The following is a 14,186-nucleotide window of genomic DNA, read 5'->3' as shown; positions in this document are numbered from 1 at the left end:
CATGAGGAGTGGTTAAAAGTTAAAAGTTGCATTGAAAAATGTAATTAAGGTTTACTGTATGATTTAAGATTAAGTGAAAACAGCATGATCCACAGCCTCTGATGTTTATTTCCTACTTCATGAAATATTTTTCCAAGAAGCCCACAGTGTTGGCTGTTTTTTTTTTTTTTTTTTTTTGGTTTTTACTTTCAGTTGTGGATCATGGACATGCATATGACGCTTCAGTTTAAAGCCAGTCCATAATTTAAACAATTATAATATTATTTGTGGAGTGTGTTGTTCACTGTAGCTGCACTGAAAATATCCGGCCAATAAGAAAAAAATATACAAACGCATGTACAGATTTGTGAATTTTTCTTTCCATTTTTGGGGTGGTGTACCTCATCTCCTTCGCCATATTAGTTATGTAAAGGTGTGCTGCTGAATGGGCTCTTTTTGCTGGGTGTAATTGAACCCGACCCACTTGGATAATTAACTCTAACTCATAATATTTGCTCAATGGTATTGGGTTTTGAATGGCCTGGCCCCATCGGTGAGGTCATCCTCAGCGTAGTCAGCTGAGCCATCAATCACTGCTGCTTCCTGAAGGGCCGGGATCCAAAATGTAACAGGAGAGCACAGTATTGACTAGACTGTACTGATGACTCAAGGTATTTCCATCATCATTGGGAGCCAAGCTGTCATATATATGCTTAGGAAGCCATGATGCTTATACTTTGTGGTTTTTCTTTCTTGGTTCTACATGGGTGGACTGCAACTTTAAAATGAGCTCTGGGAAATACTTTTGAGTACCTGTCAAATACTTGGCACCACATGCTGGATCAGATTACTTTCTATAATAATCAGGTATTTCCTGGTGTTATACTGTATATGCCTTTTCTGTTATACTGTTATTCATTTGCAAACTGTTGTACATAGTATTAGGATACTAGGGCTGTCACTAACATTTTGATTTTTTTTTTTTTTAAAGTAGGTGTCAAGGCTGTGGTCAACCAGTGTGTAACTAATAACTAATCATTTCAGCTCTAAACAAAGGTAGCTATTGTAATTATTAAATTTGTAATAAACATCTTTTAAATATTCATGACATTTGTGTCCATTAAAAACTGAACTCACGACCCACTAGGTAGTCTTTTATTTTAGTGTCTTCCTCAACATGTGAGTTATTGCAGGAAATCAAGAGTCAGTTTGCTCTGAGCAAATTCTATCTGCTGAGTAAGACCATGAGATACAGTTGAAAGCCTTGAAAAAGTCTACTACAGTAAATTCTCCTTGAGTGGACACTTTTTGTGGGCATGTCAAACTGCAGTCTCTTAGATTAAAGGCGCACACTTGTGATTATGTTTCCAAAACGTTGTAGGACAAAAACAACCATGTTCTCTTGTATAAAGTCAGTGAAGCTGCCCTTTTAAAAATGAACATAAATAATAGTTGTATAAATGAGTCAGAGCTTGAGTGTGTGGGAGCTCTCCATTTTCTTTAATGGTATATCTAAAGTTTCATGCTGTGTATATCATATGTACTATACTGTGCAAAGGTTTCAGGCACTTTAGATGTTTACATTCTTGTCCATCATGTAATCCCATCAGAGAGGTATGTGATTGGTCCCAAATTCATTCTATAGTATTACAATGAGCCAAAACATCCATCCAGATTCATAAAGAGTGTTCTCCAGAGACACAAACCAGGAGTCCTCCAGCAGATGGTCTGGTCCCTGCAGAGCCCTGCTCTCACAACATGGAGTCAGACTGGGATTATACTGACACAGCCTACAGCCACCGAACAACTGTGGCAGCTTCTCCAAGATGCTGGAACAACCTACCTGCTGGTACCTGTAAAAATGTGAGCAGGTTTAATGTTGAGAATTGCTGCCGGTTTCAAGGCTTAAGATATAGAATTCAGCTGATCATGCTGTGTTCTTTTGTGTTGTCTTCAAGAAGTTTTGCAGTCTTGAAATTATCTTAGTAGTTCAATGACGTTCCATTAAAAATATATATAAATAAAAAAATTACAGTAAAATACAGTGAAAATCGTTTCTTGAGTAGTTTCCTCTTTTCATTTTGGTTGCTAAAGACATCGTTCATGCAGATCGTGAAAATAATGGACTGCTGTTATATTAATTGTGATTGCTTATGCAGTTGTGTTGCTGTTGCTTTCAACTTTCATGTACCAAACAGGATTAGGTTAAAAAAATTTGCACCGAATTAACATTATTTTAAAATGAACCAAAGCTGAGCTAAGAGCTGCTTTGTCTGTTCTTCAAGTAAACACACTTAGGTCTTGACATACATGGATTTAATTGGTAATTTATCTGCACAGTCCACAGGGATCGACGCTGACAAACACACTCCTCCAGGGAGGAACACCTTAGCTCTAGTACAGTTTGTTTGTCTTTAAACACCCATGGGTGGGGGTGGAGTCTTCACGTTGTCATCAACTGGGTGGATTTATGAGTTTTTAAAGGCCCTGATTCTAATTTAAGCCACTTTTTTTGTATTGATACATCTGTGGCAATGGAAATGGGAGTTAATGAGATCTCAGGAGAATTGAGCTGCAGGTTTAGTAGCTTCTGACACTTTCAGAAGCAAAGGCAACAGTCTGTTTTCGGATATTGTAACCTGATTTTCGCATCCAAATGGTGAGAGGTTGAAGTAATTGTAATCATATAAATGGTTTGGACTGTTGGTGTCTATCACACCTGTTTCCTAGCAGCCACTGACACACAGGAACAGACCACTGCTGTGTACACTCAACTCTGATTGGATGAGTGCTACTGCTTTGCATTTTACTGAACTAAATGAATTTTAGCATGCCTTATTGTCAGTCACCTTGTGTTGAAGATCAATGGCCTTTCTCTTAAATGGCAAATTTCCTTTATCATTTCAGTTTGCAAGGATCCACCATACAAGGTGGAGGAATCTGGATACGCAGGCTTCATCTTGCCTATTGAAGTTTACTTCAAAAACAAGGTACATTTAACAGTGTTTCTCAAAGACTATTTTTACATATTGATATTGCATTTTCTCTTTAGGAAGCTTTCTGTCCCTCTTTATATTTCTGTTTGCTTTTTCCATCAGGTTTGTTTTGTGTATCTGAAGGCAGCATGATACAGTGATGGTTCAATTAGGAGATTTTAGCTTTAGCTGGTTGAATCATACTTGTACTTGTTAATGAGAGAGCATGTTGTTGGTTGCTGGTAAAATTGAATTGTTTTCCTCTTTCCTTCTTTGGATGGAAAAACCACTTTTTCTCAGGAAGAACCGAAGAAAGTTCGTTTTGATTATGACCTGTTCCTCCACCTGGAGGGTCACCCACCTGTCAATCATCTTCGCTGTGAGAAGCTCACCTTCAACAACCCAACAGAGGAGTTTCGTAGGAAGCTACTGAAAGCTGGAGGGGTAGGCTGGGCCTTGAATAACATTTTTAATGCATTTTCAGAGGAAACATCTTCTACTACATTGGGAGAACACTCTGATACACTCTCCCAAACACAGTCAGGTTGGGGTTAGGTTGATTGGTGACTCAAAATTGCCCATAGATGTGAATGCATGCGAATTTGTTGTTTGTCTGTCTCTTACCCTTTTTCAAACAAGGCAATACCAGGACTGGTTCTGAACTCGTGCCTATTTTTGAACCAGTTCTGCTTTTCAAGAGGCAAAGAAATGGCCCGAGGCCAACAAAACTTGTTCCAACTTGGCATCATCTCTCTGCTGGTCTAGGAGTAAGAACCGCTTATGTCAGAAGCTGGAGGCGGGCTTATCGCAACCAACAAGTATCGAAAACGGTATTTGGTAAAGAACAAATAGTGGTTTTTTTATGAATAATTATTTTGAACAAATATTGTTAAAATAATTTCTTTTCGGGAAGAAAAAAACAAACACTGTAGCTGGTCTGTGAGCGTGGTGTGTATTCGTGTTCTATGTGATGTGACAGGAAGAGAGACGCAGACGCGAGGGTGGAGAGAGAGACTAAAAATACAGGTAAAACTGAGTAGGCTATGTTGATACACCATTTTGTGTAATTAACTTTTTTTTTTTTTTCCCATTAACTGGTTTGCTGAAGTAGTTTATTATAACGTTACTGGTCTTTTCTTTTCCTGTTTGACTTGAAGCAGGATTTCTTTTGCCTAGAGGGAGGACATTAACCTACAGTCTGGCAGCAGTGTGGTTACTAACATTAACGTTGGCTTGTTCACCTACACACTGTGCTCTCTGCTCAGTCAGCCTGTGTGTTAGTCACAGACACCATGCTGAAGAAACAGAGGGCTATTTATAATATATATAATTCTAACAAATGTGCTGTGCCACTGTTTTAACTTAGAAGGCGCAGATGGAGCAGAGCTTGTTTGACTGGGACTCATACAGTGATGTAATTATGTAGTTCGGTGGTGGCTGTCTAGCCCATGGAAATGCAAACTGGTTCTTTGAAGGTTTGCAAGTTGAACCAGCCTCATACTGACTCTAGCACCAGCTCTGAACTAGCACTCAATTTGTGTTTGCATAAAAGGCATATCTGTGTCAGCCCTAGGACAGACCAGCAGTCTGGCCAGGGTGTACCCTGCCTCTTGCCCAATGCAAGGTGGGATTGACTCTAACCACTGCAACCATGGAGGTACCAGGATAAATGGTAGATATTGGATGAATGGCTTTCTAAAACGGTTGTGGTATTTTTTTATTTAAATAATTAAATACCAGTGCAATTAACATTACACAAGAGTATTATGTATTTATTGAATTGTGGTTTCAGCATCAGGTTAATCCACATTTGGTGCTCTAGGATTATTTGTGGCAAGAGGACAGAGTATGTGGAATGAGGTCAAAATAAACTACGTTGTGTGTGTGTTCATTAATGAAGGTACATGTTACCCTGTTTGGCTGTTTGATGTGTTTCTAATAGCTTTTGGACAACAGTGGAGCTCTGTGGCATCCAGTCATGGTTTTATAAACAGTTTGACACTAGAAAAATGTGTGAAAATGTGACTGTGCATGCCAAATTTCATTCATTTATAATGTGGGAGGTGTAACCTTACCACCTCTGTTATGTGCTGCTTTATTGTTTGACCGGTATTGTCAGAGCTGTTCAAATGTACAGGACTCACTTTTGTATTGTTTCAGGTGATCAGGTGATCTCATCATTGAAGCACTCTGTAGTTGTGATAAATAGGCATCAATTTACCTTTAGTTGCTTCCTCAGTGTCTGGTACAATCAGTCAGTTGGCCCCTGGCCAAAGGACCCCTGCAGTCAGGAGGTTTTATGACTGGAGCTGAGTGCTCTCTATTTACTTTGCCCTGCACCCGCTTCTTAGTCTCAAAAGTTTCAAGTGCTGATACAGACCATGTTGCAGCTCATATTCTCTGTTGTCAGGAGGACAGTCTCACTACTGAAAGACATGTGGTCTTACCAGATTACACTGAACACTTCAACACAACATATTCTTCAGATTTGGACAATAAAAAATGAGTATAAACTAAACTAAATTTCTTTGTATCATTATTCTCAACTAAAGCTGTATATGATAATTATGCCTCTTTTGTTGTCTTTCACAGCAGCGGGATCCTCATAAACGAAGTTCAGAAGACTCAAAAGTAAGATTTCCAACACCCTTTTGGAGTCAGTGATGCCTTGTCCAATGTTGTCAAGTGTTTTGACACCTCGATAAAGTAGCTAGAAAGACTGCCCCTGCTGTAATAATAATTTTTTTATCCTGGCAGGGATGTTTACAGTCATGTACCTCAGCACTCCAAAAAAGACACACTGAAGCAGGTGTGCTGTCTTTCTTTGCATATTCTGGCCATTGTTATAGCCCTGTAATGACTGCAATATATTCCAGCAAAAACTGTTTTAGGATTAGGGATGTGTGCTCTGTACACAGTTGCTGCTCTTGACATTTAAAATGGCAGTGCACTAATTAATAACTCTTAAAAATTTGTCACATCTAATAAAAACCATTACGTAGTTCATACTGGGCCATACTGTATTTGATTAGTAATATCTAAATACAATTCACCAAATATATTCCAAAGCATATATGCTATTCATTTTTGCAGTTTATGCTGATGATGAAAAACATTTTCAACTTTATGAGAGTGAGATAAGATGGATTAATAGGTTTGTGTGTTAGATACACAGCTGGAATCTGAAAAAATAAATAAAATATGTGTACCAATACATATGAAGCTCAGTAATTAAAACATATTATCTTATGTGTAAGATAATATTCATCCCTAACATAGTATGATATAGTTCTTATTAATCAATTAAAGAAATTGTATGTTTAGCCTAGCTGTTTCGTTCTCCCTCCCAGTTTTTATGTTAAATAACTACACTCTGACTCATTAGTAGTATACCATTAAACAATAAAACTAAAACATAGCTTTATGCAGTAGGCAGATCATATGTTGCCATCAATGGGAAACATTTAACATTAGTGTAGGTCTTGGCTGCTGCCTTGCTGTTCAGCCAGCACCAGTGACAGACTAATCCAAGTAGTGAACAATTTCATAATGGAGGATAAAAAATTTCCCATGAAATTATTATTTAAAGCTAGCTAAGGAATAAGTGAAGACTATCAAAGTGACTGGCCTATTCAGTACCGATTCAGCATTCAGTGATAGGTACATGTAGGTTTTATGCTTGTTGCTTACTCACTCCTTCTTTTGAGTTTCATTACTGGAAGATGAAAAGAATATTCAACGTAAATGAGCCTCTGATCATTTTGTTTTGTTTGTTGTTCCCGGCAGGTGATGGTAATGCAGGAGGGCTCGACCTCGCTGTTCGGCCAGCACCTGAAGCTGCCCTCACTTCCCAATAGCTCGCTGACATCCACCTTCTCTGACCCAAAGAAGAGCAAAAGCTTCCATGGGTCAAAGGTTAGTTTCATTTCCAGATACAGCCTGGAGCTTAGCCACTTTCTTTTCTGTCACCACGCTCAACACCACCCAGGTCTGAAACATTTTAGCCTCTTCAAATTCTCCATATGGCAGGTTCAGAAATGTCCAGTGTGTGTAAAGTTTGGAGTTTCCAAGACATCCTTTGGCTTAAGCAAACTATGTTTTGGCTGCTGTTCAGAGATGTGCTTACTCAGAGATGTGCCAGCAACTTGTAGATTTGAAGAGGTCCTTATTTTGCTCTAATGTGCTTTTTAGACAAGCTTGTGCAAAATGAATGAGAGAATGAATGGTGAGAGAAAATACCTAAATAATTGCCTTAGAAGCTGCATGTAAGATTTGATGCATTATGTCGTGCAATCCTAGATGTATGTCAATAAAGCGACATGTTGCTTCCATTAGATGTTATTTTTAGACCCTTTTAAATGGTGTCATTTAAGAGCCACGTTAGGAGAGGCCCATTTCACATGGAAACATTTTCCAGCCTAAACACAGTTTGTGTGATGAATTACTTGTGGATCAGGAGGTCACACATAGTCTGTGTGCATGTATGTGCCTCTCTCTCCCTCTCTCCTTCTTCCCCTACCCCTCCTCCTAAATAATACAATACTAATGTTATAATGTTACTAATGTTTTAAGTAAAACATTGTAATTTTTATAAGCTAAAACTTGATGCCCATTGCTGAAAGTTGCAAGTCTCAGCAGCACTTAATAGGCTAAGACAGGGCTTAAAAAAAAAAAAAAAAAAAATTAGTAAAATCCTATATCCTAAATCATATAAAAAATAAATAAATAAAAATTTTCCTTCTCACCCCTATGGGTGGTGTGTGTGTGTCTTCCTCAATCTCGGGTCCTCCTCGGGTCCTGGGTATGTGTGTGTGTATATATGTGTGTTTGCTATTGCTACTACTATTGCTTATAGTTCCTTATAGTAATAATCACAATGACAAATTACATAATTCAGTAGTTGTGTTTATGATGTGCCTTCAGTTATATTCCAGTGTTATTATTATATGCCTGTCAGAAATTTACATGAACTTCACCTATCATTGTCAAGGTACTGAAAAGTTTGTAGAAAAAAATGTGCCTCTTTAGAGATGTGTTCAATGCCAATGGCTGTAGAGGATCAGTGTTTCCCTACTGGAGCTTTAAACCAGTTTTATGTTAGGCTGCTCTGGGGGGGGAAATTGGTTTACTGCAGTGGAGGAGCACTTTGGAGTTTACAATGAGCCTGAAAATCTACATCCTGAGGTCTTTGGGTCACCAGCAGATAGACAAAATGAAAGGTTTTAGAGGTGGTTGGGCAGAGTATTAACACACCCCGTCGTCTAGACGACTTTAATGGGTTTACTCCATTGATGAAATATTGACAAGAGGGCTAGAGGTGAGACCCAGGGACAAATGGCCCCCCATCATTAGAACCAATGCATTTCCTTTTTTCACCACATTGTCCTTCATTCCACTTTTAAGGTTGTGCATGTGTGGCTGTTGAAAAGACCCCTCCCGCCAAATAGCACTGCCTGTCCTGAGCTTGCTCTTTAAGCCCCTAGATGGAGACTAAGAAGACCCTTTTGATTTTCTTTTGAGAATGGATCTCTTTTCACAGATGGTAATGCCAAACTGCAGGGTGGCATGCATGTTTTCCCTTGTGTAAAAGGCAGAGGATTAATGTACCTTTGACCTAGCTGGCTGGTTTTTGCTTACTTTGTTGTGCCTTGTTGTCTAAAGTGCAGTTCCACACAGCATTATCTGCAATAGGACACCATAATGTGTAAAGTAGTGTAGTTACATTTGCCCACTGACCTAATGCAGGATTTCATTCTACCTTGTGTTGTAATGTGAATTTCTTTTTCTTTTCATCTAAGATTTGTTGATATAATCCTACAACCATGCCCAAAATATTGCTTGAAATTTGTGTTTTTGTACCTGGCTTAACATGCCCTCCTCGAGTAAATACACCATGAATTAGATCCTCAGTAACCAAGAAGTCAAAACCCGTTGCTTATTGTTGAGTTTTTTGTTCGTCAGGACCTGCTCCTATGTTGGCTAGGCTGTAATTTGTTTTTTGGCATTAATCCATAGGATGGCTCCAAAGGAAGTGGAACTACCCATGTCACCACCGCCATAAACACCAGCACCAACAGCAGCAGCTTCTCCAAACTTCACAAACCCACCAAGGACCACAAAGAAAAGCCTCCAAAAGACTTGAAAGAGCCCAAAAGTGCCTTCAGAGACTCTGGCTGGGAACCCAGCAAAGCTCCCAAAGAACCTTCCAGGAAACCCAAAGAGAACCAGCCACTTAGAGATATCAATCCCAAGATGGGTTTCAAAGAACCCAAGTCTTTGTCCAAGGAGCACCGGACTGAGGGAATTACCCATGGGTCAGGGCTAAACAAGCGCCTGTCCACATCTGATGGTGATGATCATGTGACTAAAAAACGTAAAAAGGGATTTGTGGATCCATCAGGGAAGCAGATGTCAGGGTTAGACCCTCAGCATTCAGATAAGAAATTGTTAAAAGACAGATCACAAATGCGAATAAGTAAATTACGACCAGACGGTGAGGAGCCTGAGCATAGGAAGATGTCAACACTTCCTCCATTCCAGGAGCTGGTGGATCCCAATGAGTCTGATATGGAGGACCAGTCCACCAAATCAGATGTAAGTTGAGCATCTTCTTTTCTACTCTGAAATGTTATTGTCATTATAATCAAGAGTATAGCAATTAAGTCACTCTCTCGTAACCCTAAAGTTGCTTTTATTGATGATACAGTTACAATAAGGAAACCCATGTTTTTTATAGTCATGGATTTATAAGAAGCGACTATTGTGGCACATACAGTTTTGCCATGTTTTCAGGACACTTTACTGAAAAAAGAGTTGATGGGGGGTGGCTTGTGGAAAGGTATTCAATTCTTTCAGGTCTTTAAGGGTGAGGATTTGTTGTGTGGCCTTCCTCAGTGTGGAAGTGCTATAAAATGAAATGACCAATGTGCACAGAAACTTATTTAATGGTGGTCTGGTGAACTCCAGGGGGCTGCACAGAGGAGTTGCAAGAAGAGGTCGGCACCAATAAAAACCTTGTGGGAGTTCACTTGCATTTGTCTGGGTGGCCAACCAGGAAGAGGAAACAAGTGACTCATGTGGGAGCAAGTTACAGTTACAGGATTTTGTGGCCTTATTGATAGACAAAGATTTTCTACACTTCAAATAAGGTGTGATGACTTGTATGTTTTAATTAGTCTTTCCTAACTTCGGCTCAAGAGCAGGTTAAGAACTTTTCTTTATCTACAGTGGTTCTTACCATGAAAAGGCTGACATTCAACAGCGTTGCCAGGTCCACTCACATTTGGCAGAGAACCTCCCTATAAAGGACTGTTTTAAAGCCAAACAGTAGACAAGAAAGATTTATGGTTTTACAACACCTGAGGAGAAAGGAGAGACACGGTGGTGAATAGCACAGTCTTCCCCTTTAATCCTTTTAGCTATTGAAAGAAGAAAAAGGGTGAGTATTTGTGGAAGAAAGGTCCAAATCCCTGTGCTTTAAACAGTTTTCTTTTATACAACTGTGTTTTCATTTCTGTTCTCAAATGCATGGTCTTTATGTATCTTTCTTTGTAGGGACAGCTTGTTTAGGCTGGGGAGTTATTACTAAGGACTAGCAGTTTTTGTCTACACTTCATGGAAATGCCTTTTAATTTTTCCCCATACAGGGCCCAGGGGTCGGGTCGATTGTAAAAGGGGATGTGGGGTGACAAATGCCAGGTGTTTGATTCTCCCCAGGCTAGCAACCCTGGTGGCCGAGTGCTGGGCTGACAGAGCACTGCTCTCATTTCATGTGACCACTTGTTTGATCTCAGTGTTTTTCACTAAGTGCTGGGCCAGAAACAGCAGAGAAGAGGAAATGTAGAGTGGGTGATGACAAGAAGGAAAAACAGGCTGGTGTGTTAGCATTAGAATCCAGTTTTTAGCACGCTAGATGTGGGCACAGACTGAGTGATTCGTCACCTGCATAAATTTGTCAAAACCTAAGCCCTTATGTAGTGGATTCCTTACAGAAATATGGATTGTAGATGAGTTTATGTTTAAATATTTTCATGAGACCCATTGCTTGTGACATTACAGGAAGGAATGTTTAATATTGCTGACATTACAGCCAAGATTTGGACAACTGAATTTTAATATTTCATGCTTAGTGTGAGCAGTAACTCTCTAATGGTCTCGTTCAGTTAAAAAAAAAAAAAAAAAAATTATGTGGACAGTAGGACAAAAATAATTTAAACTGACTAGGCAGAGTTTATTTTAGTTATGAAGAAGTTGTCTTAAGACTAGTATGGGATACTAATCCAATTAACCTGGTTAACCTGTTAAATGTACATGGCCTGACTCCGAGGCAGTTGCCATATTTCCTTATATGTTAAACTTTACTTTCAAAGTATGTGATTATGTCGTTCTCTGGAAGTGAACCACATCAAAAAAAAAAAGTGATTAGAGTTGAAATCTCACCAGCCATTCCACATATCAAAAGGGATTGTGCCACTAGACCACCAGAAAAATACTGCAAATGACTTTAGCAGCAAGATGGAACTGTCCCAGGTGTTTGAGACAAAACATTTGCCTGGTTAAGGGCATGAACAAATACTGAGAGGTTATAACTTTATAGTACATTTGTGTTGCAGACCACAAAATGTCATTAAAAGTGGCTTGAAACTATCTAGAGTGTCAGAGTTAAAGGCTTTTTAAAATTAAAATAGTTTTGCTTGGACAGCCCCTGCTGGATTAGACAAGCAAACCAAATAGTCAGTTCTTGTTTGCTGCCTTGACTCAGCCAAGAGTTAAGAGAAGGAGCCAGATTGATCCTAGTAAACTGTAGCTAAAGGCTATTTATTGTCTTTGAAGAGGGTTGCTTTGGTGGCTTTGAGTGAAGCAGGACAAAAGCCCTAAAATGGAGTGGTGGTAAGATTTATGGCGCTCTGAAGAAGGTGTCCCATAAACCAACAGACCAGCTGTGTGATGTTCATTGGCAGGAGGTGACAACCATTGAAGTCACTCTGCCTTTTGTCCTTACTTCTCTCTTTTTCCCTCTTGTTTTCACATTCTACTTTGTTTTCTTGGGCCACTCTGGTTTGCAGTAGCAGACCCCTTTTATGAATTTGGAGTTGGAGATCCAAGTGTTTTTGTTCTCCTTTCAGACTGACACAGTGATGCAGTTTAAACCCACGTTTACAGCTGATCTGATTATGCAGCCTGGTTTCACAGGCCTCCTCCTGTGGTGAGATGCTATGTAGCTTTGGTGAACAGGAGTTTCTATTACAGATGGCAGTTTTAAGTGCTGTTAACTTACAATATAATTAAGATAACCTTTAGGCCGTGTAAATTAAGAAAGAACGAGAGACAGTGTAAAGAGTGACTGGAATATGCATTTTGTAGAGCTAGAAGTCTCTGTCATGATTTTAATTTAAAAACAGTTCATGAAGAAGAAAGGGGCCTCTAGTTTTAGACTCTTGTCCCAAACCATTGCAATGCCCAGCTGTTCGCTGGGTTTTAAGTATCTTTTTAAATTTAATAAAATCAAGTATTTACCATGTCAAGGTTGAATGCATACAGGAATCATCAGGCTTTTGGCTGAAGTCAAACTTGAGAACTTTTTAAGATAACTTAGAAAGGTTAAAGTATTAAAAAGTAAAAATAGAAAAAGCTTAACTTTCAACAAATAAGAACTCTGCAAAGAGCTAAGATGACTAATCGGCTAATCAGATTTTTACAAAAGAATATAGAGAAGTCTGTTTTCAACATCTTATTGTCAAAATATGAACCATAAATTAGTTTGCTTTACATATAATAAAATAAAACCAGCTCTAATTATGTGATGACATTTGAACAGATCTTAAATTTTATTACATTAAAAAAGGCACTTGTTTACTAGAATTTCACACTTAAAGCAAAAGTAAGTGGTGCATTAACCCTAATGAAGCGACATGCACGTGAACATTGCTAAACATTATCCTGGTGAGCTGCATGTAAAAAGTTGTCCAACGAATATGGACTGGATATTAGCCGGACCTAGCTCTTGTAAAAAGTCTGGGTGAGAGTGGTGAATAGACCATTGGGAGCACTGGGACATTTCTCAGTGGCCTGCGGTGATAACAAAGCAGCAGGATAAGTTTACCGACCCTCAGACTCCTTGCATCAAAAACAACTTTCACTCTTTTTGCAGTGCCAAAAAAGAGATGTCTCTCGGCAATGCATATAGCACCCATAGTGCATTGCAACCGTCCGCCTGCTTGTCCGTCAATATTGTTTGTATTTAGAAAGTGGCCTGGGATGGATTCAAATCCCTGGCCTGAATCGGTGTTTCAGTCCACTCCTTGTGTGAGCTCCATTGTGTCTCCCGCTGTGGCTGCATGTGTTAAAACAACAACTCTAGGCTGTCTCTGGACGTGATTCAGGAGTTTACTTGTGAAAACAGAAACGTTTCATCCATACAGACTCCAACTTGCATCACTCATCAGAACTGTGTGTTGCATGTGCTGTTTTCAGGATTTTCAGCTTCACAGACACAATGGCTAAAAAAAAAAAGCGGACATGAAACCTAAAAAACCGGAGGTTAAGGGTGACATACACTGACAAGATAAAGTTTGGAAACACCTACACATTTATGTATCTTTTGTTAGTTCTATCAATTCAAATGGCTGTAAATGAATCACAAAACAAAAAAAAATATTTTTAAGCATATTTGAGTACAGAATAATGGTCAAATGAAATTTATATGTTAAACTTTACTTTCATCCATCGCCTGACAATTGTGGCATTCTTCTGATCAGTTCATTCTTACACAACCGGGAAGAATGCTTTGGCTCAATGTCTCGCTGCAAATTGAAGTTATCCCGAGTCAGTCATTGCCCAGAGGGAATGGCATGTCTCTTCAGTATGGAGTGGTATCCATGCTGGTTGAGGATGCCTTGTACACGATGCAGATCACCCAATCTTTCATTGCCAACGCATCCCCAGATCACCACATTTCCACCTCCATATATACATACATACATACATGCATATATACCAATGATAAAAGGCATCTTTGAAGTTTTTGATGGTTTATCTAATGATTAAATTGTTACAGATGAATGAAAAAACATATTTTTGGTATTAATTTTTATACATTTCAGTGTTAACAACCAAGAACAGTGGTGTTTGTGTATTTGTTCATGTGTGCATTTGTGCACGTGTGTGTGTGTGTGTGTGTGCATGTTTTCAGGGACAGCAGCAAAATAAAACGATAACAAAAAAAAATGTCTG

At 39.0% G+C, this 14,186-nt stretch overlaps 1 protein-coding gene across 3 annotated transcripts in view; it reads left to right on the top strand.

Annotated features, from left to right (window-relative positions):
• Positions 1 to 14,186, top strand: part of mllt3 (MLLT3 super elongation complex subunit) — a 44,195-nt gene that overhangs the window by 18,741 nt on the left and 11,268 nt on the right. For all 3 annotated transcript variants that reach the window (XM_026318497.1, XM_026318487.1, XM_026318478.1), the window contains exons 3-7: positions 2,887 to 2,969; positions 3,255 to 3,398; positions 5,547 to 5,585; positions 6,741 to 6,869; positions 8,970 to 9,548. In XM_026318497.1, the coding sequence (XP_026174282.1) occupies positions 2,887 to 2,969; positions 3,255 to 3,398; positions 5,547 to 5,585; positions 6,741 to 6,869; positions 8,970 to 9,548 (974 nt within the window). The remainder of the gene's footprint in view (positions 1 to 2,886; positions 2,970 to 3,254; positions 3,399 to 5,546; positions 5,586 to 6,740; positions 6,870 to 8,969; positions 9,549 to 14,186) is intronic.

The sequence above is a fragment of the Mastacembelus armatus genome, chromosome 18 (genome assembly GCF_900324485.2).
Source record: "Mastacembelus armatus chromosome 18, fMasArm1.2, whole genome shotgun sequence".
Classification (NCBI taxonomy): Eukaryota; Metazoa; Chordata; class Actinopteri; order Synbranchiformes; family Mastacembelidae; genus Mastacembelus; species Mastacembelus armatus.
Note: the sequence above shows the minus strand (reverse complement) of the source record. Positions and strands in the feature narration are given on the sequence as shown.